The sequence below is a fragment of the Salvelinus sp. IW2-2015 genome, linkage group LG11, assembly GCF_002910315.2.
Source record: "Salvelinus sp. IW2-2015 linkage group LG11, ASM291031v2, whole genome shotgun sequence".
Lineage (NCBI taxonomy): Eukaryota > Metazoa > Chordata > Actinopteri > Salmoniformes > Salmonidae > Salvelinus > Salvelinus sp. IW2-2015.
Genome location: NC_036851.1, coordinates 9,737,719 through 9,763,805, shown reverse-complemented (window position 1 = coordinate 9,763,805; position 26,087 = coordinate 9,737,719). Strand labels below are relative to the sequence as shown.

General features: G+C 42.8%; 1 protein-coding gene across 1 annotated transcript in view; it reads right to left on the bottom strand.

Moving 5' to 3' along the window:
* LOC111969763 (guanine nucleotide-binding protein G(i) subunit alpha-2) overlaps positions 1–21,894 on the bottom strand; it is a 152,778-nt gene extending 130,884 nt beyond the window's left edge. The window contains exon 1 of the mRNA XM_023996010.2: positions 21,588–21,894. Coding sequence (XP_023851778.1) covers positions 21,588–21,705 — 118 coding nt within the window. The 5' untranslated portion in view covers positions 21,706–21,894. The remainder of the gene's footprint in view (positions 1–21,587) is intronic.
* Positions 21,895–26,087: the final 4,193 nt, after the last annotated feature.

The following is a 26,087-nucleotide window of genomic DNA, read 5'->3' as shown; positions in this document are numbered from 1 at the left end:
CCTTCAGGTAGCCCGTTTCTGGTCTCAGGTTCAGGAATGGCTGAAAATGCAGAACATTGATCTAAAATTGACCCTAGAAATGGTACCGTTGGGAGATCTGGATAGACCGGGTCAATTACTAATATACGAACACTCTTAGTGAAAGTATTTATCTTCAACTCGCAATCTGTGGATTCTATTAAAATAGAATGGGGCGGCAGGTCGCCTAGTGGTTAGAGTGTTGGACTGGTAACCGAAAGGTTGCAAGATCGAATCCCTGAGCTGACAAGGTAAAAATCTGTCGTTCTGCCCCTGAACAAGGCAGTTAACCCACTGTTCCCAGGCCGTCATTGAAAATAAGAATTTGTTCTTAACTGACCTGCCTAGTTAAATAAAGGTTAAAAAAAATATGGGTCTACATTTTTTTTAACAAAAGTTGTATGTCGTGCTTTCAAAGTTAATTATATTATATATAATTTGAAAGGTGACATTTCAGAACTACTTGTCAAACAAAGTTTAAAATGTATCAGGGTTTCCTCTTTAAAGCAATTTGTACAGGTAATTCTGATATGTACCATAGATGTCAAAGTACTGTTGACCTGAAATTTCTGAAAATGTGCCTTATGGATAGCTGTGAAACTAGGCTTTCCAATGATAAATGATTAAAGGGTACACGTGAGCAATAACTTTTTTTAAATTCTGACATTGATTTTCATAGGGTATACACACACGTAAACATGGATTTTGTATTGAAGATATGTGGTAGTGGTGGAGTAGGGGCCTGAGGGCACACAGTGTGTTGTGAATGTGTTGGAATGTTTTTAAAATTGTACAACTGCCTTAATTTTGCCAGAACCCAGGAAGAGTAATGGGGATCCATAATAAATACATTAAATGCATTATGAAATAATGATATTAAAATGATTTTAGAGCTTTAGAATGGAAATTCCAAACCCCAAAATAGTGAACATTAAGTTGCTAAAACATTGAAAATATTCCATTGTCTCGGTCGGGTCCACATTGGGTAGACACCAATAGAAAAATAAGAAATGACTAAGTAATATACACAACTGAAATATTTTATTACTTCAAAGTTTTTATTTGAGGACTTTTAATATAGTTTTTCCATTCCTTAAAGTCATCACCTCATCTCTGCTCAGACAGTAGCAGCCAGCCCAAGTGATATATGCACTCCCCATACTATCTTCTACTCTCCTAGATTATGGTCATTATAGTTAATTACCACGTTTCTGCACTGAACTACGTTGAATATTTGCTTCATGAAAACTACTCCCTTCAGCACAGCGTCCCACATTGTTCTTGACTTGATTTCTTGTGAATCATTTGATTTCTCTCTAGGAAAACGGCACGTTGGACTCACAAAAATAAATAAATAATGGAATTCAAGTAATTGAACGAACACAGGTCATTTAGTTGTTTAATAACCGGGAGGAAAAAAACTACAATTCGGGTATTCGCTCAGCACTAGAGATTTCTCATGTTTCTTCTCTTTCGATCTCTCTCTCTCTCTTACATACGGTACCTCCTCTCTTTCACACACACAACACACACACACACACAACACACACACACACACACACACACACACACCACACACACACACACAACACACACACACACACACCAACACACAACACACACACACACACACACCAATAATGGGGAGCGCTTAGAAGACATCCACTCAGCTGCTGAAACGCAAGAGGCTTTACAGAAATTGTGTAAAAGTGGAATCGAATAGGTAAGAACAGCTGGAGAAAACTTGCTGTGAAAACGATTTATGAAAGGATTACCTATAGGTCAAGGTCTGAATAAGAAAACATGTTGTTAAACAAAAGGCCAGGACCGAGAGATTACCAATTTCACCAACGGAGCAATAATTTCCATCCTCCACAGTTTGGTATGACAGAGAAAGTATGTATGGGGACAGGTTACACTGTTTTGTTATATAACTGATGGATTGATGTGCACGTGATCGATCCCATCTCTCCTTTTAAAGCTCTATAAGGGCCATGAAACACATATTTCTCCTGAGTTACTGCATGACGGCGAGGTGCCATAGATGGGAGGGGATATTTTACATGCTATCTACAATGTGTACTAACACACAATGTATAAGCAGTCATCTATCAAATCGGCAGACTTATCCATCATACAGTGCATTCGAAAAGTATTCAGACCACATTTTGCTACGCTACAGCCTTATTCTAGAATTAAATAATTTTTCCCTCAATCTACACATAATCCCCATAATTACAAAGCAAAAACAGGTTTTCAGAAATGTTTGATTAAAAAAATATATAATACTGAAATATCCCAGTTACATAAGTATTCAGACCTTTTACTCAGTACTTTGTTGAAGCACCTTTGGCAATGATTACAGCCTCGAGTCTTCTTGGGTATGACGCTACAAGCCTTGGCACACCTGTATTTGAGAGTTTCTCCCATTCTTCTCTGCAGATCCTCTCAAGCTCTGTCAGGTTGAATGGGGAGTGTCGCCGCACAGCTATTTTCAGGTCTCTCCAGAGATGTTCGATCGGGTCAAGTCCGGGCTCTGGCTGGCCCACTCAAGGACATTCAGAGACTTGTCCCGAAGCCACTACTGCATTGTCTTGGCTGTGTGCTTAGGGTCGTTGTCCTGTTGGAAGGTGAATCTTCGCCCTCAGTCTGAGGTCCTGAGCCCTCTAGAGCAGGTTTGCTCCGTTCATCTTTCCCTTGATCCTGACTGGTCTCCCAGTCCCTGCCACTGAAAAACATCCCAGCAGCATGACGCTGCCACTACCATGCTTCACCGCAGGGATGGTGCCAGGTTTCCTCCAGACATGACGCTTGGCATTCAGGCCAAAGACTTCAATCTTGGTTTCATCAGACCAGAGAGTCTTGTTTCTCATGGTCTGAGAGTCCTTTAGGTCCCTTTTGGCAAACTCCAAGCGGGCTGTCATGTGTCTTTTACTGAGGAATGGCTTCCGTCTGGCCACTCTACCATAAAGGCCTGATTGGTGGACTGCCCATCTCCACAGAGAAACTCTAGAGCTCTGTCAGAGTGACCATCGGGTTCTTGGTCACCTCCCTGAGCAAGGCCCTTCTCCCCCGATTGCTCAGTTCAGCTAGGCGGCCAGCTCTAGGAAGAGCCTTGGTGGTTCCAAACTTCTTCCAGTTAAGAATGATGGAGGCCACTGTGTTCTTGGGGACCTTCAATACTGCAGACATTTTTTGGTACCCTTTCCCAGCTCTATGCCTCGACATAATCCTCTCTCGGAGCTCTATGGACAATTCCTTCGACCTCATGGCTTGGGTTTTGCTCTAACATGCACTGTCAACTGTGGGTAACTTATATAGATAGACAGGTGTGTGCTTTTCAAAATCATGTCCAATCAATTGAATTCACCACAGGTGGACTCCAATCAAGTTGTAGAAACATCTCAAGGATAATCAAAGGAAACAGGATGCATGCGAGCTCAATTTTGAGTCTCATAGCAAAGGGTCTGAATACAGTAGTCCCTCCTTTAAAAGTTGTGTCATACTGCGGCACAACTTGCGTCCTGCCGCAGCACGTCATTTAATTCTCAGGCATTTTTTCTGTTACTGCAAGTTATTGCTAGTTTTACCACCAGAGGACATCTTTGAGAAGTATTTGATAGTATTCCGTATTGGCATTACCAGAGAATTTAAAACCTTTTTTGTAATAACATAGTATTTGGGATTGATTTTAAGAAATGTGGATTAATTCATTTGATTAATATTATGGTGTTTCTATTCAGAGAAAAACAAAACCCTCAGGGTTTCTATGGCGCCGTACGTGACGTCGGGAGTAGACTACAGGATCGGATGATTCTACATTGTTTGCCTTCATTAGACAACTTTGTTCCAATATTTCTGTAAATCAGTGATATTTATTCCCATAGTAATTCGTTATGGATCCATAACTAAATCTTCATTTTGAAAGAGTATTTTTTATCACTATTTTATGAACAAAATGTGTTTATTTGTTTATTAGGCTACTGTGCAGTCTGCAATACATACTGTAGTAAACATGGGAAAGTGCCTAATTCCTTACATAAGGGAGAGCAGGCCATGTCTGTACTACAGAATGCAGGGCATGCGAGAGACTGGTGTTATATAAATAAGGTATTTCAGTTTTTTATGTTTGATAAATGTGCAAAACTTTCTAAAAAGCTCTTTTCGCTTTGTCATTATGGGGTATTGTGTGTAGATAGATGAGGGGAAAAAATGACTTAATCAATTTTAGAAGGCTGTAACGTAACATGTGGGRAAAAATCAAGGGGTCTGAATACTTTCCGAATGCACTGTACATACAGTATAGCCTACTCAGAGATTCCCTTATATGTCTACAGCACGGTTCCCCAAGTTTTTTTGGAAGTAAAATCACCAGGAATTGAGCTCAAAGTGATTTGAATTCAGGAAATCTGTTCCCAAGTATTCCCACGCATAGAAAATAAGCATATGGGATTGCATCCCTATGTAATCAAGGTTTGAAATGGTTCTGTTTTTCTCAAATACTGTATCTGTTTGGGATTCTTGCGGTCAATTTGCAGTGTAGTAATTATTTATAATTTATAATTACTTATATTTATAAGTCCCCCGACCATCCGCTCAAGGAAAAATCGTCCCACGGCTCAATATAATTGCGGTACCCTGGTCTACAGTGTCCAAGAGAAGAAGCATGCCTCTACACTGTTCTGTAATCGGAAAATCCTTTTACACTAGACTAGGCAACACTTACACAGGGCAATTCACCTTACTCACTTTCGTGGAGCTTGGCAGTGAGGACAAAAGAAGAGTGACATTGACACTTGGTCAAAGTATTATATTTAATCTCCTTAAACACCTTTCCCTACCTCCAGATACCTGAGCAGGCACAGCGTTTTAAAAACATTGTCATACATCAGCTTTCTTTGCCATTAGGTGCAACATATCCGGTTAGTGTTTGTCACAGCTACCAACACCAGGAAACCAAAATAAATGTGCTTACTGCCCATATATTACATAGCCACAATGTGTTACTAATCACAGAGAGGTATTCTGATACATTATATTTACAAAAGTATGTGGACACCCCTTCAAATTGGTGGATTCGGCTGGTTCTGCCACATCCATGCAATCTCCATATACAAATATTGGCAGTAGAATGGTCTTACTGAAGAGCTCAGTGACTTTCAACGTGGTACCGTCATAGGATGCTACCTTTCCAACAAGTCAGTTGGTAAAATGTCTGCCCTGCTAGAGCTGCCCTGGTCAACTGTAAGTGCTGTTACTGTGAAGTGGAAACGTCTAGGAGCAACAACGGCTCGGCCGCGAAGTGGTAGGCCACACAAGCTCACATAACGGGACTTCTGAGTGCTGAAGTGTGTAGCGTGTAAAAAATTGCCTGTCCTCGGTTGCAACACTGACTACCGAGTTCCAAACAGCCTCTGGAAGCAACGTCAGCACAATAACTGTTTGTCAGAAGCTAAATTAAATGGATTTCCATGGCCGAGCAGCCACACACAAGCTCAAGGCCACCATGTGCAATGCCATGCGATCATCAAGCTGTTCGAGAATAAAGATGACTAGTTCAACGGGAAAGTGAGCCTGTCAGGTAGCCAGTAGCCTTCATTCTTTCACAGAATCCAGCTAAGGTGATGCAAATCCAATTTTCCTGATTTTTGAAGGGATAAAAATTGGGTCAAAAACTTAAACATGAGACATGAGGTTTGGACCTTTACTTTTCTTAGAGAATTATCTACAAGATGCGTTTTTGATTGGACACCCTAGCAGAAGCTATTTGACTTCCACTGAGGATTTATATTACACATAGCCTTGCCTGTTGACTTTGATTAGACCAATGTCAAGCTGTTCAGATTCCATGTACTCCTTGTCCTGCGCTGAGAGTGGGTTGTTTGTCTGGGTAATCAATTTTTTGCCTCTTATCTGACTGTGTCCCTGTAGCACAGACAATTACTGCTGCACAAGACACAATGGGCAGAATTCCATCTGCAGAGAGCTTATTCAGTTCTAATCCACACTAGCTATCTTTGTTTCCTATCATGTCCCCCTGTAATCTGAAGGTGTTCAGCCTGGTGCTGATATATGACTTGTCTCTCTCTCTAGGCTCTATTTTAACAAACAACAGAATGGTATATCTTAGTGATGGCAGTAGCGTTATAGGTTAGGGGGGGGGGGGGATTTTGATGAACCAGAATTGTTCACAACTGAAATTATGGGTGCAGTAGCTGGTCGTGGCTCGAAAGGGCTGGGTTTTGATGAATTAAACAAGTTGTGGGTGTGTCGAAGCTTGGCCCCATCACTGGCCAATCAGAACGTGCTTCATGGCTAAATATGTAGTTGCTTCAAGTTGAGTATTTATTGTATTTTATGTATTGCTTTGTCATCAACTCCAATTCCAATGTTAGTCCATTATAGCCTAGTTCATTAAATAGCCTGCCCCATATTTGCTAAATATGTTGAACGGATTTGCAGTACACATTGTTCTAATTTGCTTTGCGTCAATATTGAAATACATTGTTAAACATTGGCCAAGATATAATGCTATAGCCTATGTTCTGACAGAAATACTGTGTGCCTGAATACAGAAACCTTCCATTTGCACACCATCTCGCTCACTGAAAATGGGCCAAAGTTGAAAGACCGAGAGAAAAAACGGAAATGTCTGACTGTTTTGCTAGTCATGATATTTGAATAAAGCATTGGTTATGGGTCTTTCCATAAACTAGGGTACCAGTCAGTGTTTCCTACACTGGACAACTTGTTACATCTGTTGATAAGTCATTGATAATAATCTGCCAATTTTTATCATGTTATTACATTAAGATATAAGGTCGGAATCATAGCTATATTCAATCAAATTCACGACTTCTAAAAACCTACAGTATGTTTAGCCCTTTATCATGTTTGACTTCTTGATGGATTTGTACAAAATCTTGTGACATAAAACGTTACATTTCTGTCCGTGCATTTATTGCAGTGTAAGTTGTCGTTTTATAAAATATTAAGCATGAATTACTTAACTTGGTTCTTCAATTGTTATGCATAATACTGGATGCGCATTTGGGTTCCAGCTGTTTAATTACGGCGTGATACTTTCACACATCATCATCTGATCCAGGAAGGAATTTTCCGAATGACAGTCAAGTGACGAACAGCTGTTGTGAACAGCCCAAGTGCTGGGAAAAACTCTATTCCTATGAATTATTCTGGATATAATGACAAAAAAAATGACAGCCTAGTGGGCTTATTCACAATATGATCTGGTAATGAAATAACATGATAAATACATTTTTAAACAATACAAGAGGCTTGAAGTAGCTTACTTGAACTTCAATTTTGAGCTCAGAAATTCAAGTACTGGAAAATCTACATTTTCACAATTTGGTGCGTGAAAAGTCCTTATTTGGCTACTTATTGTAGCCAATTTATAAGTTTGCCGGCTCCCTTATAATTGTCCGTGATAAAAATGTTAATCCGTTTTTGTGAAAGATGTGGCCACTCATTTGTTTCCCGCCACTACAATTGAAGGATGTTGCGGTAAAACCACATGTGCTTATTATGACGACAACATCTAATGCTGGCTTCAACTTGGCTTTCCATACAAATCCTTCCATTCAAAATGGAACATGGTTTTTGGTCACTTTCTCATGATAAAAACAGCGATGGTGAGATTAATGSTACTGCTCTTAATATAGTTGGTTCAGAGTTTTAGTTTCCCGGCAGCTCCCCAAAATGTAGTTCTTTCAACTTTGGCCCTTTTTCAGGGGGCGAGATGGTGTGCAAATTGAGGATTTCTGTATTCAGGCACACAGTATTTCTATCAGAACATTGGCCAAGATGACGAAAGAGGTACTGTACAGCCAAGCTTTGTCAGCAGATGTTACAGTAACATCTTTACGCCCATCACAGGACGTAAGACTCCGCTGTGGGATATCACAGGACATAAGACTCCAGTGTGGGACATCACAGGACGTAAGACTCCGCTGTGGGACATCACAGGACATAAGACTCCGCTGTGAGATATCACAGGACATATGACTCCAGTGTGGGACATCACAGGACATATGACTCCAGTGTGGGACATCACAGGACATACGACTCCGCTGTGGGATCACAGGACATAAGACTCCAGTGTGGGACATCACAGGACGTAAGACTCCGCTGTGAGATATCACAGGACGTAAGACTCCGCTGTGGGATATCACAGGACGTAAGACTCCAGTGTGGGATATCACAGGACGTAAGACTCCAGTGTGGGGACATCACAGGACGAAAACTCCAGCGGACATCACAGGACGTAAGACTCCAGCTGTGGGATATCACAGGACGTAAGACTCCAGTTTGGGATATCACAGGACGTAAACTCCAGTGTGGGATATCACAGACGTAAGACTCCAGTGTGGGAATCACAGGACGTAAGACTCCAGTGTGGGATATCACAGGACGTAAGACTCCAGGTGGGATATCCACAGACGTAAACTCCAGTGTGGGACATCACAGGACGTAAGACTCCGCTGTGGGATATCACAGGACGTAAGACTCCAGTGGTGGACATCACAGGACGTAAGACTCCAGTGTGGGGACATCACAGGGACGTTAGAGATCCGCTGTGGGAATTCACAGGACGAAGACTCCAAGTTTGGGGATATTCACAGGACGTAAGACTCCAGTGTGGGACATCACAGGACGTAAGACTCCAGTGTGGGATATCACAGGACATACGACTCCATTGTGGGACATCACAGGACGTAAGACTCCATTGTGGGACATCACAGGACGTAAGACTCCAGTGTGGGACATCACAGGACATACGACTCCATTGTGGTTCCCTCTGCAAACCGGGAACCTATGCGACTCAGGACCCTGGGCAGTAATTTACTCCATATTTCCATATTTTCTTTGGCTTTGTTTTGAGCACCTTGAAGGGTTCCAATATAGATCATCATACAAATAGGCATGTTCAGCAGAAGTGAAAACATTGGGTGTTTTTGTTTACAGCACTGTGATTGGTAGGAATGTGTGGTATCGTAGATACAGTACTTTGTTTTGTTGAGTCTCCTGCAAAATACTCAATCTCTACAAGTTAAAGTGCTGTTGTCCTTCCAGCACTGCAATTGAAAGGAGTGAGTCATTTTGTAGTTTACCAACAAATTTGAGGTTGGGATAAGAATCAGCAATAGCGGACCTCCTGAGTGGTGCAGTGGTCTAAGGCACTGCATCGCAGTGCTAGTTGTGCCACTAGAGATCCTGGTTCGAGTCCAGGTTCTGTTGCAGCCGGCCGCGACCGGGAGCCCCATGAGGCGGCACACAACTGGCCCAGCGTCGTCCAGGTTAGGGGAGGGTTTGGCCGGCAGGGATGTTCTTGTCCCATTGCGCTCTAGCAACTCCTGTGGCGGGCAGGGCGCAATGCATGCTGACACGATCATGGCATTTCCTCCGACACATGGGTGCGGTTGGCTTCCGGGTTAAGCGGGCATTGTTTCAAGAAGCAGTGCGGGTTGTGTTTCGGAGGATGCACGGCTCTCGACCTTCGCCTCTCCTGAGGCCGTATGGGAGTTTCAGCGATGAGACAAGACTGTAACTACCAATTGTATACCATGAAATTGGGGGTAAAAAACTTTTTTTAAATAAAAAAATCAGCAATAACAAGAAGGTTACCCAGGGTAGGCTACTGTTATTGTTCACAACGTACTCCTCAATGCATTGATTCTATTATTCAGCCATGAGACCAGAATACTTTACTGATGGTTAAATTTGGGGGTTTGAGTGCTAACAGGAGGGTGGTATTGAGATCAGACGTGAGAAAAGTACAAGCTAATTGTGATATGACACAGATAACATGGGATTCAGAGAGTAACTGTGCATGTTGGGTTAGCCTACTGGATAACAATTTAATGTCACTACTAAGACAATGAAGCCAAACATACACTATATATACAAAAGTATGTGGACTCCCCTTCAAATTAGTTGATTCGGCTATTTCAGCCACACCCATTGCTAACAGGTGTATACAAGCGAGCACACAGCTATGCAATCTCCATAAATCTCTAAGATCTGTTCGTAGGGAGCTTCATGAAATGGGTTTCCATGGCCAAACAGCTGCACACAAGCCTAAGATCACCATGCACAATGCCAAGCGTCGGCTGGAGAGGTGTAAAGCTCACCGCCATTTGACTCTGGAGCAGTGAAAACGCGTTTTCTGGAGTGATGCATCACGCTTCACCATCTGGCAGTCAGACGGACGAATCTAGGTTTGGCGGATGCCAGGAGAACGCTACCTGCCCCAATGCATAGTGCCAAATGTAAAGTTTGTTGGAGGAGGAATAATGGTCTGGGGGTGTTTTTCATGGTCCAGGCTAGGGCTGTGGCGGTCATGACATTTTGTCAGGCGGTGATTGTTAAGCAAATAACTGCCCCGTCTCATGGTAATTGACCGTTAATTAACATAAACACATTTAGCATCTCCTGGCATACACGCACAGCCTTCAAGCCACTGATGCAGACCTTTGGAACAGCTACATTTTAAAAAGTCTAATAAATCCATAGCCTACACCATCAAAATAAATCCATTATGAAATTTAGACAAGTCTTAAGAAACATGATATGAAGAAAATGTAGTCTAGTTCAGAAGAACAGAATAGCATACTCCTTGTTCTTATGTTAGGCCCTGATCTGGCTATGCCATATGGCTGAGGGCTACACTAGTTCATTTAGCAGACAAGATTTGCTTAGAATTCAGTGGCATTATTTTATATTATTTTATAGTATGAAGAATACAATTGAACATAGCTATATAAAACAGAAAGGATCTTTTCACCAAAATATTTCTGAGGGAGTGTGCACATACTTCTATTCTGTGTTGAGCGGTTAACAAAGAAACAGGTCTTCCTATATGCTTAAATTAGAGTTATATAGCCCAACGTTTGTATTTTTAATACATTCTAAGGCTGCATGATGCGACTCTAATGATGATTTGAAAAAAGTTGCATAAAAGGCATGAGCTCTGCTTTGTTTCTTGCGCAGGCTGTACCCACTTCATCAGTCTCTCATTCACAATTTCACAGGCACTTGATAATGCTTCAAATTTCCCGGCGGCATCCCGTTGTGTGGCCACAATGCCAGTGGCCGTTGTGCCCTTGGGCTGAATATAATACTTATTATTCCCTGCTCCCTGCTGCGTGCTCCGAACCACCTCTCACACATATGGCTCTCTCAGATAGCTCAATTCTTACTAGCCAATGCCCGTCACACGATCGGGTCCTTCTCACAGGCTACAAGTGAAAACACACACATCGGGGACGCAAGAGCACACGTCCTTATCCAATTCCGAGGCGCATATTGAAGATATTGGAAGAACTGTCCACATCTGCTTTTCGTCAGCCAACAAGTTGAGTAGGCCTAATGAACAGCATAAGCACTAGCATATCAACTTTTGTACTATGGGGGATAGTAGATTGACATAGGATGCCTATGTCAATCTACTATCCCCCATAGCACAAAAGTTGACCTATTCTAATCTGTGCGAGAAATAACTATTCCAAACATAGTTTGAGACAGTTGTGGGATGTGATAAATTCCAAATTAACACCACTAACATAAAAAAAAAAAATGATGCAATGAGGCTGACGACACAGATTAGAACGTTTAGCTTAACAATCTTGATAAACTATTAGTCTATTTCTTCACATAATCACAGCAAAGCGCACACGGCAGTAGGTTACAAGCGCGAATGTTCCAAAATGCAATCAATTAGCAGGAAAAAGTGACCGCAAATGTGATTTTGCATGTAATGCCTTAATTATAAATTTGCATTTTTATGAAGAAAATGATCTTCCCCAAACTTGAAACTCACGCGCTGCGTATGTATGCCAGTTAGGCTCGACACCAGTTGTAAAGCGTATTAATGTAATTAATTATAAGAAGTTATTTGGCCACTTTAGTTGTGACACAAACCTTATCAAAACATATAGGCCTGTGGGCTAGGCTACAGTTGAAGTCGGAAGTTCACATACACTTAGGTTAGAGTCATTAAAACTTGTTTTTCAACCACTCCACAAATTTATTTTTAACAAACTATAGTTTTGGCAAGTCGGTTAGGACATCTACTTTGTGCATGACATAAATCCTTTTTCCAACAATTGTTTACAGACAGCTTATTTGTCTCCTAGAGATGAACGTACTTTGGTGCGAAAAGTGCAAATCAATCCCAGAAAAACAGCAAAGGACCTTGTGAAGATGCTGGAGGAAACAGGTACAAAMGTATCTATATCCACAGTAAAACGAGTCCTATATCGACATACCCTGAAAGGCCGCTCAGCAAGGAAGAAGCCACTGCTCCAAAACCTCCATAAAAAAGCCAGACTGTGGTTTGCAACTGCACATGGGGACAAAGATCGTACTTTTTGGAGAAATGTCCTGTGGTCTGATGAGACAAAAATAGAACTGTTTGGCCATAAGGACCATCGTTATGTCTGGAGGAAAAAGGGGGGGTCTTGCAAGCTGAAGAACACCATCCCAACCGTGAAGCACGGGGGTGGCAGCATCATGTTGTGGGGGTGCTTTGCTGCAGGAGGGACTGGTGCACTTCACAAAATAGATGGCATCATGAGAAGCAAAATTATGTGGATATATTGAAGCAACATCTCAAGACATCAGTCAGGAAGTTAAAGCTTGGTCGCAAATGGGTCTTACAAATGGACGATGACCCCAAGCATACTTCCAAAGTTGTGGCAAAATGGCTTAAGGACAACAAAGTCAAGGTATAGGAGTGGCCATCACAAAGCCCTAACCTCAATCCTATAGAAAATTTGTGGGCAAAACTGAAAAAGCGTGTGCGATTAAGGAGGCCTACAAACCTGACTCAGTTACACCAGCTCTGTCAGGAGGAATGGGCCAAAATTCAACCACCTTATTGTGGGAAGTTTGTGGAAGGCTACCCGAAACATTTGACCCAAGTTATACATTTTAAAGGCAATGCTACCAAATATTAATTGAGAGTATGTAAACTTCTGACCCACTGGGAATGTGATGAAAGAAATAAAAGCTGAAATAAATCATTCTCTCTACTATTATTCTGACATTTCACATTCTTAAAATAAAGTGGTGATCCTAACTCACCTAAAACAGGGAATTTTTACTCAGATTAAATGTCAGGAATTGTGAAAAATGGTGTTTAAATGTATTTGGCTAAGGTGTATGTAAACTTCCGACTTCGACTGTACATGAGGTGTGCGACTATGATTTGAAAAAGGTCGCAAAAAAGGGATGCACAGTTTCTTGCCTTACTGCACACATGCTGGGCATCATTCAGTGATAGTGATAGGCTAATATTGTCACCCATCAGATTGTTCTTGATTTAATATTTTCTTTACATATACAATATATACAGTACCTATGGAAAGTATTCAGACCCCTTGACTTTTTCCACATTTTGTTACGTTACAGCCTTATTCTAAAATGTATTAAATTGATTTTTTTACTCATCAGTCTACACGCAATACCCCATAATGACATAGCAAAAAAACGTTTTTTATACATTTTTGCTAATTTATAAAAAATAAACTGAAATATCACATTTACATTAGTATTCAGACCTTTTACTCAGTACTTTGTTGAATCACTTTTGGCAGCTATTACAGCATTGACTCTTCTTGGATATGATGCTACAAGCTTGGCACACCTGTATTTGGGTAGTTTCTCCCATTTTTCTCTGCAGATCCTCTCAAGCTCTGTCAGGTTGGATAGGGAGCGTTGCTGCACAGCTATTTTCAGTTCTCTCCAGAGATGTTCGATCGGGTTCAAGTCCCTGCTCTGGCTGGGCCACTCAAGGACATTCAGAGACTTGTCCCGAAGCCACTCCTGTGTTGTCTTGGCTGTGTGCTTAGGTCGTTGTCCTTTTGGAAGGTGAAACTTCACCCCAGGCTGAGGTCCTGATTGCTCTGGAGCAGGTTTTCATCAAGGATCTCTCTGTACTTTGCTCCATTCATCTTTGCCTCGGTCCCGACTAGTCTCCCAGTCCCTGTTGCTGAAAAACATCCCCACAGCATGATACTGCTACCACCCCTTGCTTCACCGTAGGGATGGTGCCAGGTTTTCTCCAGACATGACACTTGGCATTCAGGCCAAAGAGTTCAATCTTGGTTTCATCAGACCAAATAATCTTGTTTCTCATGGTCTGAGATAGAGGTCGACCGCTTATGATTTTTTCAACGCCGATACCGATTATTGGAGGACCAAAAAAGGCCGATACCGATTAATCGGCCGATTTTTTTACATTGTTTTGTAATAATGACAATTACAACAATACTGAATGAACACTTATTTTAACTTAATATAATACATCAATAAAATCAATTTCGCCTCAAATAAATAATGAAACATGTTCAATTTGGTTTAAATAATGCAAAAACAAAGTGTTGGAGAAGAAAGTAAAAGTGCAATATGTGCTATGTAAAAAAGCTAACGTTTAAGGTCCTTGCTCAGAACATGAGAACATATGAAAGCTGGTGGTTGCTTTTAACATGAGTCTTCAATATTCCCAGGTAAGAAGTTTTAGGTTGTAGTTATTATAGGATTTATAGGACAATTTCTCTCTATACGATTTGTATTTCATATACCTTTGACTATTGGATGTTCTTATAGGAACTTTAGTATTGCCAGTATAACAGTATAGCTTCCGTCCCTCTCCTCGCCCCTACCTGGGCTCGAACCAGGAACACATCGACAACAGCCACCCTCGAAGCAGCGTTACCCATCGCTCCACAAAGCAGAGCAAGGGAACAACCACTCCAAGTCTCAGAGCGAGTGACGTTTGAAATGCTATTAGCGCGCACCCCGCTAACTAGCTAGCCATTTCACATCGGTTACACCAGCCTAATCTCGGGAGTTAATAGGCTTGAAGTCATAAAGAGCGCAATGCTTGAAGCACAGCAACGAGCTGCTGGCAAAACGCACGAAAGTGCTGTTTGAATGAATGCTTACGAGCCTGCTGGTGCCTACCATCGCTCAGTCAGACTGCTCTATCAAATATCAAATCATAGACTTAATTATAACATAATAACACACAGAAATAAGAGCCTTAGGTCATTAATATGGTCGAATCCGGAAACTATCATCTCGAAAACAAGACGTTTTCAGTGAAATACGGAACCGTTCCGTATTTTATCTAACGGGTGGCATCCATAAGTCTAAATATTCCTGTTACATTGCACAACCTTCAATGTTATGTCATAATTACTTAAAATTCTGGCAAATTAGGCGGCCCAAACTGTTGCATATACACTAACTCTGCGTGCAATGAAAGCAAGAGAAGTGACACAATTTCATCTGGTTAATATTGCCTGCTAACCTGGATTTCTTTTAGCAAAATATGCAGGTTTAAAAATATATACTTCTGTGTATTGATTTTAAGAAAGGCATTGATGTTTATGGTTAGGTACACATTGGAGCAAGACAGTCCTTTTTCGTGAATACGCACCGCATCGATTATATGCAACGCAGGTCACGCTAGATAAACTAGTAATATCATCAACCATGTGTAGTTAACTAGTGATTATGATTGATTGATTGTTTTTTATAAGATAAGTTTAATGCTAGCTAGCAACTTCCCTTGGCTTCTTACTGCATTCGCGTAACAGGCAGGCTCCTCGTTGTAAGGACTGTTGTCCTCCTCCTCCTCAGATGAGGAGAGGAGAGAAGGATCAGTGGACCAATACGCAGCATTAAAAAAGGGGGAAAAAAATAAAAGCCCCCCCCCCCCAATTCCCCCCCCCTCCTTTTTTTAAATTTTTGAAAACCCGATTTTGGGCACCCACGAAAAAAAAAAAAAAAAAACCCAAAAAAAACCCCCCCACTTTACAAAATTACAAAAACAAGAAAACGACGTAGACGAAACTGAACATGAATTAAACTAACTAAACGTAGAACTCACGGGACAGGAACAGACTACATCAAAACGAACGACAGCCAAACAGTCCCGTATGGTACATACATAGAGACACAAGGAGAAATCACCCACAAACAAACAGTGAGACACCCTACTAAATATGACTCTTAATTAGAGGAAAACGCAAAACCCTGCCTCTAATTAAGAGCCATACAGGCAACCAAACCAACCATAGAAACAGAAAACATAGACTGCCACCAAAACTCACGCCCTGACCATATACATACAAAAACAACAGAAAACAGGTCAGGAACGTACATGACCCCCCCTCAAGGTGCGAACGCCGGGCGCACCAGCACAAAGTCCAGGGGAGGGTCTGGGTGGGGCAGTTGACCACGGTGGTGGCTCAGGCTCCGGACGCTGTCCCACACAACCAATAGTCACTCCCCGCTTCTGTCTTCCCTCCCATGACAACCCTCAAACTAACATCCCTAAATGAACGGCAGCACCGGGAGAAGGGGCAGCACCGGGACAAGGGAGCACCGGGACAAGGGGTAGCACGGGACACAGGGGCAGCACGGGATAGGGGCAGCACCGGACAAGGGGCAGCACCGGGACAAGGGGCAGCACCGGATAAGGGGCAGCACGGGAAAGGGCAGGTCCCGGCTGAGATACTCTGGCAGATCCTGGCTGAGGAACTCTGGCAGGTCCTGGCTGAGGGACTCTGGCAGGTCCTGGCTGAGGGACTCTGGCAGGTCCTGGCTGAGGGACTCTGGAGGTCCTGGCTGGAACGGCTCTGCAGGTCTGGCTGGACCGGTCTGGCAGGTCCTGGCTGGACGGCTCTGGCAGGTCCCTGGCTGGACGGCTCTGGCAGGTCCTGGCTGGACGGCTCTGGCAAGGTCCTGGCTGGACGGCTCTTGCTGATCCGGTCTGGCGGAAGGCTCTGGTTGATCCGGTCTGGCGAAGGCTCTGGGCTGATCCGGTCTGGCGGAAGGCTCTGGCTGATCCGGTCTGCGGAAGGCTCTGGCTGATCGCTGGGGAACTTGGTCCGGTCTGGCGGAAGGCTCTGGCTGATCCGGCTGGCGGAAGGCTCTGGCTGATCCGGTCTGGCGGAAGGCTTGTAGGCTCTTGGCAGCGGGCGGCTTTTGCAGGCTCATGGCAGACGGGCAGCTTTGCAGGCTCATGGCAGACGGGCAGTTCAGGCGCCGTTGGGGCAGACGGGCAGTGCAAGACGGGCGTTCAGGCGCCGTGGGCAGACGGGCAGTTCAGGCGCCGCTGGGCAGACGGGCAGTTAGGCGCCGCTGGGCAGACGGGCAGTTTCAGGGCCGCTGGGCAGACGGGCCAGTTCAGGCGCCGCTGGGCAGACGGGCAGTTCAGGCGCCGTGGCGAGACGGGCAGTTCAGGCCGCCTGGGCAGACGGGCAGTTCAGGCGCCGCTGGGCAGACGGGCAGTTCAGCGCCGCTGGGCAGACGTGGCTCAGACGGCGCTGGGCAGACAGGCAGTGCAGCAGGCGTTGGCAGACGGCCGACTCTGCCCTGCTGAGGCGCACAGTAGGCCTGGTGCGTGGTATAGGCACTGGCTGCGCTGGAGAGGAGGAACAGCTGGAGAGAGAACCCGGAGAGACAGCCTGGTACGGGGGGCTGCCACCGGAGGACTGGTACATGGAGGTGGCACCGGGTATACCGGACCGTGAAGGAGGACACGTGCTCTTGAGCACCGAGCCTGCCCAACCTTACCAGGTTGAATGGTGCCCGTAGCCCTGCCCAGTGCGGCGAAGGTGGAATAGCCCGCACTGGCCTATGCTGGCGAACCGGGGACACCATTCGTAAGGCTGGTGCCATGTATGCCGGCCCAGGAGACGCACTGGTGGCCAGATGCGTTGGGCCGGCTTCATGACATCCAGCTCGATGCCCAACTTAGCCCTCCCAGTGCGGCAAGGTGGAATAGCCGCACTGGGCTAAGCACGCGTACTGGGGACACCGTGCGCTTTACCGCATAACACGGTTGTCTTACCAGTACGACGCTTCTACCTCCACGGTAAGCACGGGGAGTTGGCTCAGGTATCGCTACCCGGCTTTGCCACACTCCTCGTGTGCTCCCCCCAAGAAATGTTTGGGTTGACTCACGGGCTCCCAACCGCGTCGCCGCGCTGCCTCCTCATACCAGCGCCTCTCAGCCTTCGCAGCTTCCAACTCCGCCTTGGGACGGCGATATTCCCCTGGCTGAGCCCAGGGTCCTCTTACCGTCCAGGATCCTCTCCCAAGTCCAGAAGTCCTGGTTGCTCTGTTGAGCATTCCCTTGCCGCTTGGTCCTAGGTTGGTGGGTGATTCTGTAATGGACTGTTGTCCTCCTCCTCCTCAGATGAGGAGAGGAGAGAAGGATCAGTGGACCAATACGCAGCATTAGGGAAATAAGCCATCTCTTTATTTGAAACGATGGCAACACGAAACAAACACTTACAAAATTACAAAACAAGAAAACGACGTAGACGAAACCTGAACATGAATTAAACTAACTAAACGTAGAACTCACGGACAGGAACAGACTACATCAAAACGAACGAACAGCCAAACAGTCCCGTATGGTACATACATAGACGACACAGGAGACAATCACCCACAAACAAACAGTGAGAACACCCTACCTAAATATGACTCTTAATTAGAGGAAAACGCAAAACACCTGCCTCTAATTAAGAGCCATACCAGGCAACCCAAAACCAACATAGAAACAGAAAACATAGACTGCCCACCCAAAACTCACGCCCTGACCATATACACATACAAAAACAACAGAAAACAGGTCAGGAACGTTACACTCGTGGACTGCAATGTAATCAGGTGGTTAGAGCGTTGGACTAGTAACTGAAAGGTCGCAAGATTGAATCCCCGAGCTGACAAGGTAAAAATCWGTCATTCTGCCCCTGAACAAGGCAGTTAACCCACCGTTCCTAGGCTGTCATTGAAAATAAGAATGTGTTCTTAACTGACTTGTCTAGTTAAATAAAGGATAAATAATGGTGTAAAATAATAATAATAATCGGACAAATCGGTGTCCAAAAATACCGATTTCCGATTGTTATGAAAACTTGAAATAGGCCCTAATTAATCGGCCATTCCGATTAATCGGTCGACCTCTAGTCTAAGAGTCTTTAGGTGCCTTTTGGCAAACTTCAAGTGTGCTGTCATGTGCCTTTTACTGAGGAGTTGCTTCCGTCTGGCCACTCTACCATAAAAGCCTGATTGGTGGAGTGCTGCAGAGATGGTTGTCCTTCTGGAAGGTTCTCCTATCTCCACAGGTTCTTCTGGAAGGTTCTCCTATCACTAGAGCTCTGTCAGAGTGACCATCGGGTTGTTGGTCACCTGACCAATGCCATTTCCCCCCGATTGCTCAGTTTGGCCGGGTGGCCAGCTCTAGGAAGAGTCTTGGTGGTTCCAAACTTCTTCCATTTAAGAATGGTGGATGCCACTGTGTTCTTGGGGACCTTCAATGCTGCAGAAATGTTTTGGTACCCTTCCCCAGATTTGTGCATTGACACAGTCCTGTCTCGGAGTTCTATGGACAATTCCTTCGACCTCATGGCTTGGTTTTTGCTCTGACATACACTGTCAACTGTGAGACCTTATATAGACAGGTGTGTGCCTTTCCAAATCATGTCCAATCAATTGAATGTACCACAGGTGGACTCCAATCAAGTTGTAGAAGTATCTCAAGGATTATAAATGGAAACAGGATGCACCTGAGCTCAATTTCCAGTCTCATAGCAAAGTGTATGAATACTTATGTAAATGAGGTATTTCTGTTTTTATTTAGAATAAAACTTTCTAAAAACATGAGATTGATGAGGGGGAAAAACTATTTCGTTTGGGGTAAGTTTCTCAAAAACAAGTGAAATCCGAAAAAAKAAGTGTCTGGACCTTTCTATAACATGCCATTTACATCAATACATMAATAGAGATTTGGCTGTAAAAAAGAAACATTTTTCATTAAGCTACCCCAGTATCCCCTTAACCACTTTGCTTTGAAAAAGAGGGCCTTTCAACACAAATGTTTTGAAACCTTTGATTGATTAGAATACTTGATTGGTTAGAAATGCAGCCTTCTGCCTGTCCTGTAGACTGTATGGAAGACAGCACAGAAGAAACAGTAAGGATACATTGATCAGCACCAGGTACACAAATTAGAAGAGAGCTCTGAACTCATTCCGTGACCATGAGAAAAACGCTATGCGCTAAGCTACTAGGGTGTCTTGGAAGAGTTTTAGTAGTAGTGTAGGGTCTTGGAGACATTGTAGAGCAACTGCAAACTGAGATTCAGGAGAGGCGGGAGTACCTTGATTTCTTAATGGCAGTCACTGCATTTTTAGGTTGACAACAAATTTGCAGGTGAGGTGAAAAAGACTGAAATTACTATCATTTTTTTTATACGTTTACATTTTTTACAACCAGGACAGGATGAGAGAGGAGGTTAGACAAATGAGACAGCAACATAGAAGACTAAGAGACAGCAACAGAAGAGGGCAGACAAGAAAGACAGCAACAGATGACACAGAGAAAGTGATGGAGAGAGACAGAGGGGTGAGCACAGAGTAGACTGTATCACTTAACGCCACTCTATGGACTCTAATTATTGCATGGTGTGTGTTGTTGTGTTCGTGTGTGAGAGAGAGGGTGAGGACATTCTGTGGGATTCTTTAATCAGTTTGGCTCATTAGACAGGTCAGAGTCTGTTTTAAGTTGTTGAGTGGTATGTAGGTTTTTGGCAATACATTTTAGATGCACTGAATGTGTTCCAGAGTAGAGTGTTCCAGAGTATAGAGACCCACAATAGCTACTGTAATTTATTAGTGGCAGCGTATGCTGTGGTAGGTGTGAAGGTGGGAAGGTGCAAGTTTGCAAGTTACCTGAAAAATATCTCATCTCTCAATGTTTTAATCTCTCAATGTTATTCACAAAGTGCACCAAATTCATGCATTTAGCTATTGAAATTCCTTCTTTTTTTGCCAGGGGAGGATGCCCCCGGAGCCCCCTACTGGCTTTGGGTTAAGCCCTCAATGTCTTAAAATCCTAGCAACTACCCTGCTGTCAATCTGTAAAATTCCTGACAAATCCCTGTCAAAATCACTCTCCAGCATACATTAGCATGCCTGTTCAATACGGGTTGTGTAATAAAGCTGTGTAATAATAGGAATGTCGCTACCTGTTCTGAACAAAATATTGACTGACTTGATGACTCATCCATGTTCATTTTTACCTAAGCAGATGCATGGTAGAATTCAGAACCACATTGATGAATGTATGGACTTGATTGAAATATCTGCTTGATCGAAAGCTCTATTGCGCGAGGATAATTGCTTTTGGTTCCCTGCTACACGAATTATGTTATTTCTGCAGCGTTGGCAGAGAAAGCTCAGCATCAGAAGAGTCGACCACACAGCAGTTTACGTAAATAAAACAAATGTGCGCGCTGCTGATTAACACCCTACCCGTGGCAAGAGACCAGGTGGTGATGGATTTGCGATGCTTGTTTGGTGTATGACAATTCAACCCATTACGCTACCACATCAAAACTGCGGGAAATTCTAATAGAAAGAGTTTGAAGCACTCAGCCTAGAAACAGAGCTCATCAAGGAACGTACATTGGCTATCCGTCCACCCGGACAAACAAAGGATTAAGAATAAACGGCAACCCTTACCTAGTAAGAGCAGTTTTACCTCCCTTGCTGCCTTCTCTCCATCCTCGCGGAGATTTTTATCAATCATCTTTGATCTCTCCACGGCAGCTTTATCTTCGGCACTTAATGTACAGCCCATGTTTCCAAAAGCACGCGCGCACTGACGGCCGGCGCAAGGATTCTTGAACGATTTCGTCTTGACTTCTGTTTGATATGCCTACACAAGAGAAACGGTTATCCAAAATACTTGCCGGCCCGTTCAAGAGACGTGATTGTGCGAATTTGCTATACTAAATAGAGGATGTCTCGTTTTATGGCACGCATAAAATGTCCAGAAAAAAAAGTCTGTCCTCGGCTGCGTTATTCTGAGTGATGTAAACTAACGTTCCATCAATATATCCTGTCGGTCGCAGAGCAATCTTCTTGGAGGTCAAAGAATGCCGCAGAAAGTTGCAGTCAAATCTCGAGTGGCTAAGCGAATTGGTTATGTGGTGTTGACCGTTTAGAAACAATATGATCAATTCTGACAGCCGCACCGATACAATCAATCTTATTCCTCGTTCCTACGTTTCTTCCGACCAAGTGAAGGTAAGGTGGAATCCAATCACATGGACGAGCGACTGCGCTCCCAGACTCAACGGCGCAGTCAAGTAAACATAGCTATCCAGTGGAAATCTGGAGAAACTGCTGGTGCACTTCAGCTGCCAACCTGCCGCCTGCTTTCTACGGAGATTTGTTGGCTCCCTTTCTGCTCCCAGTTGATATGTGACGTCGTAGATCTTTCACAATTCTTATTGTCTAACCACCCGTTGTGAAGTTTTCTGCAGAAATGCAATAGGCCTACTGTATTTAAATGTCCAACGCATCCGTTTTTATCTCAATATCAAATCATTTCTGGGTTGTTTTCAATGAAAATTGTCAAAAAGAAACCAAAATAGCTTCTTAGAAAGGCAATTTATCAAGCAAGAATTTAGCTAGGACTGTCTGGGTGTGGTCTGAGTGGGGAAGGGCGAACTGAAAAATAGCTGTTATTGGCGGAGAGGTTTAGAACACGTTATTTTTGGTCTATGAACTAATTTATGAACTAAATGACTGTTTAATAGGTCAGATGATCTAGGAATCCATGTTTTTCTCTCTCCAGATAACTAAGAAATGTGTGCATATATGTAAATGAACATGGGATGTGATGACAATAAAACATGTGCACTAGCTATAGACTGCACTAAAAATAGACATGGATCTGTCTTACTTTACATTAAGTGATGTAGGCTAGTTACATAGGCGTTATAGAGTGTGACACAGTGCAGGCTAATAAATGGGCTAATGGGTACATTGATGGATTTTAACACAAGTGTAATAACACAAACATATTAAACAGATGGATGTATTCTTCTTGGTTTCTTTGGTATACAAACTATTCACATATGATTTCATATTCAAAAGCCTATTCATGAACACACATTTTATAACATCACTAACTACTTAACAAGAAAACACACTTTCATACTGCCATCAGCTAAGAAATGCTCTGCTGAAGGGACCCTCAAGCTGATTTTAGTGTTTCATGTGGGCCTACAGGGAACAGTTAGTCCTCTACAAAATGCTGTTGTTTTTAATAGTGATTAAAGAAGATTTGTTTCATATGAATGACTACAGTGTCTGAAATGTTTGGATGGTGTGGGGGGGGGGGGGGGGGGGATTTACTTGAGCTGAATACAGCGTATGACCTTCAATTGCCCATTCATCTGAGAATAGTAGCAGGATTGAAAATGTATTAGATTTACACTGAACATGGCACTATACATTGGAACATGAAAGGGAGCATGTTGTTTTCTGTACTTGCTCTACTGAAGCATCCGAGAAGACACATTCTCATAACACAGTGCACAAGACTACATTATGGAGTGGTTTGTAGTGCCCTCAAGTGTTGGAAATTAGTAATAATTCTCTTAACATGAAGGGAAAACCTGACCTAACTGGAAGCTGCCYAGAAAATGTCCCCTAGTTGTCCCATAAACATTTGAGTTGATACTACCTGTACAGGTTAAGCAAGGATTATCAGTAATGATCTAGGCCAAGTTCAGCTGTGCAGTAGTGCATGTTCCTCTTGTCTGCCATGCTGGTCAAGGCAATGCTGAACTTCCACTAGATTATTATGCCCCTGTCCTTGCCTAACCTGTACAGGTCCATGGATCATGGAGCAAGAACACTTAGGGTAGCTATAGTAGACGGGGGGGACGACGACAAACAAACTAAGGACAGAAGTGACACAGGTGTAAAAACTTCTACATTTGTTTTTTAATTGTCAGACTAAAACTGTCCCAGCTATTTACACTATACAAGCTAGATATGCATCAAGAATATAAAGGGTTTACATTTATATACATTATTTATATAAGCCACTTTATAAGCCCAAAATTCATATATAACTTGTTATTCACTCATAGTCCTTTAATTTCCTTAGAAATAAATTGCAAAGGTAAAACAAGAGCTATAACAACAGGTTAACTGGCTGGCATAGTTTGGTTTGGGTACAAGAGAAAGAGGMAAAATGTTGAGAATGTTGCCTCTGACATTATAATAGTGGTAGCAAAGCTCTAAAGTTGAAGAGCAAGGCCTCTGAGAGAAACATTTAGGTAGTAGCTAGATATATAGACACAATCCCAGACAGAAGAGGCCTAATCTCAGTCTATGGCAAGCTGTTGCCTCCTTGACTGGTCTTGACCAGTCATTCCTTTTTACCACAACTTCTGCCTCAGCAAGACCAGGAGAAATATAGGGTTGAGTCAGATACATGCAATAACCTTTTAGCTGTTGATGAGTAAAAGAAACAGCTCAACAACATTCTATTGATTATTAATTAAAAATCAATTAATGTACACAAGAGAAAGCAACACCGGCTGCAGTGTTTTAGAATAAAATAAAAAAGGAACAATTGTCTTACATACATACGTAGGACTTGCCAAAATATATTAGTAACAATGTTATTACAATGCTATTTAGGTTTTTTTGAGAGATACGATGTCACAGTGTTGAATGTTCCACTACACAATTGAGAAGCCTTAAGGGGCATCGGGCTATCGAATCAGACTAAATCTAACAATCACAATTCACTTAATTGTCAAACTGTACTTGATCACAAGACCTCACTGTTAGAGACCAGATACGTTTTGGAAATAGAGCTCAAACATCAACGTATTATGGACTGAATATCACAGTACTTATGGTAAATTAATGAATTAATCAGCCAATCACCAGACAGACTGGACAGGTGACACATCAGCTTTCCTTCACTAAAAGTTCAACCACAAGATCAATCACAAAACAAGTGGAAAATAGATATTAAAATACAATAAAGAGTAGTTCAACAACATGGACGGACCGTATGTCACAACCAACACATAACTAAAACACGTTTCCTCCATATTTTGTCGTGCCAAAAACAGTAAGCTTAACCATTCGTAGTAACTGAAAGGGTTCACTTGAACTGTACTGAATTTAAACAAGGGTTTACAAATTAATTGTAGAAATATAAGTACGAGTGAAATATGAGCTATTCGTGTTAAAGAGGCAAGTTTAAGTTGTTGATCTTAAGTTAAAACACAATTGATCATAAAATCAGTCAATTCTGTATCTAGGATGTCAGTTGATCATCTAACTAACATGAATGTAAAAGGCTCTATGTGTTTTTTTCTCTTAATCAGCTCAGTGCCCTATAGCTCACCTCCTACACATTCAACTGTCACCTAAACCCTCCAATATGCAAAATCACAGAATATAGACTGCGCATACCATCTATAAGGTCTATCAAGATACCTGATCATATAGTTAAATACTTTGTTCTGAGGTCCATTAGCTCACTTGTGAAATTAAAAAACATGGATATAGCTAGTTAAATAAATATACATTACTGTTTCAACGAAAAGACTATGTGTGTGGTTGGTTGAACGCCACTCCTCCATTATCTGAGTGTACTGTATGTACCAGGGATACAGCAAGAGTTAAACACCATAATGCATCATGGGACATCAGCCTGCACTAATAAGCCCAACAACCACAAACCACATTCAACCTTAGCTTTGGCACATAGAACAGCTCAGGCTAAATGCACTCTTGTGCGAAAACATGGGAAAATATACTGTATCTTTGTGTGCTCGTGCCAATAGAATATTTGGAAAAGCCTACTACCCTTCGATGGTTAAGTTGAGTGCTACTGGCACAAAGTGATAGACAGGATACCAAGACAGCCACAGACTCTGTTTTACAGCACTCACCTAATCTATAGATGTAGCTATTTCTTCTATTGACAAAATGTCAGATTATCTCATACAAAGATGCCAAATTACATATAATGTACAGTCATGTGCTTTCCTTCCCTTCCTTTACATAGCGATTCAACCATATCTCCATCTGTGCTTCTTCTGTACAGTACTAGCTGCAGTTGACATGAATTAAGGCGTCGGAGGGAAAGAAACGGGCGGATGGAAAAGAGATAAATAAGGATGGGAGGATGGATGGATG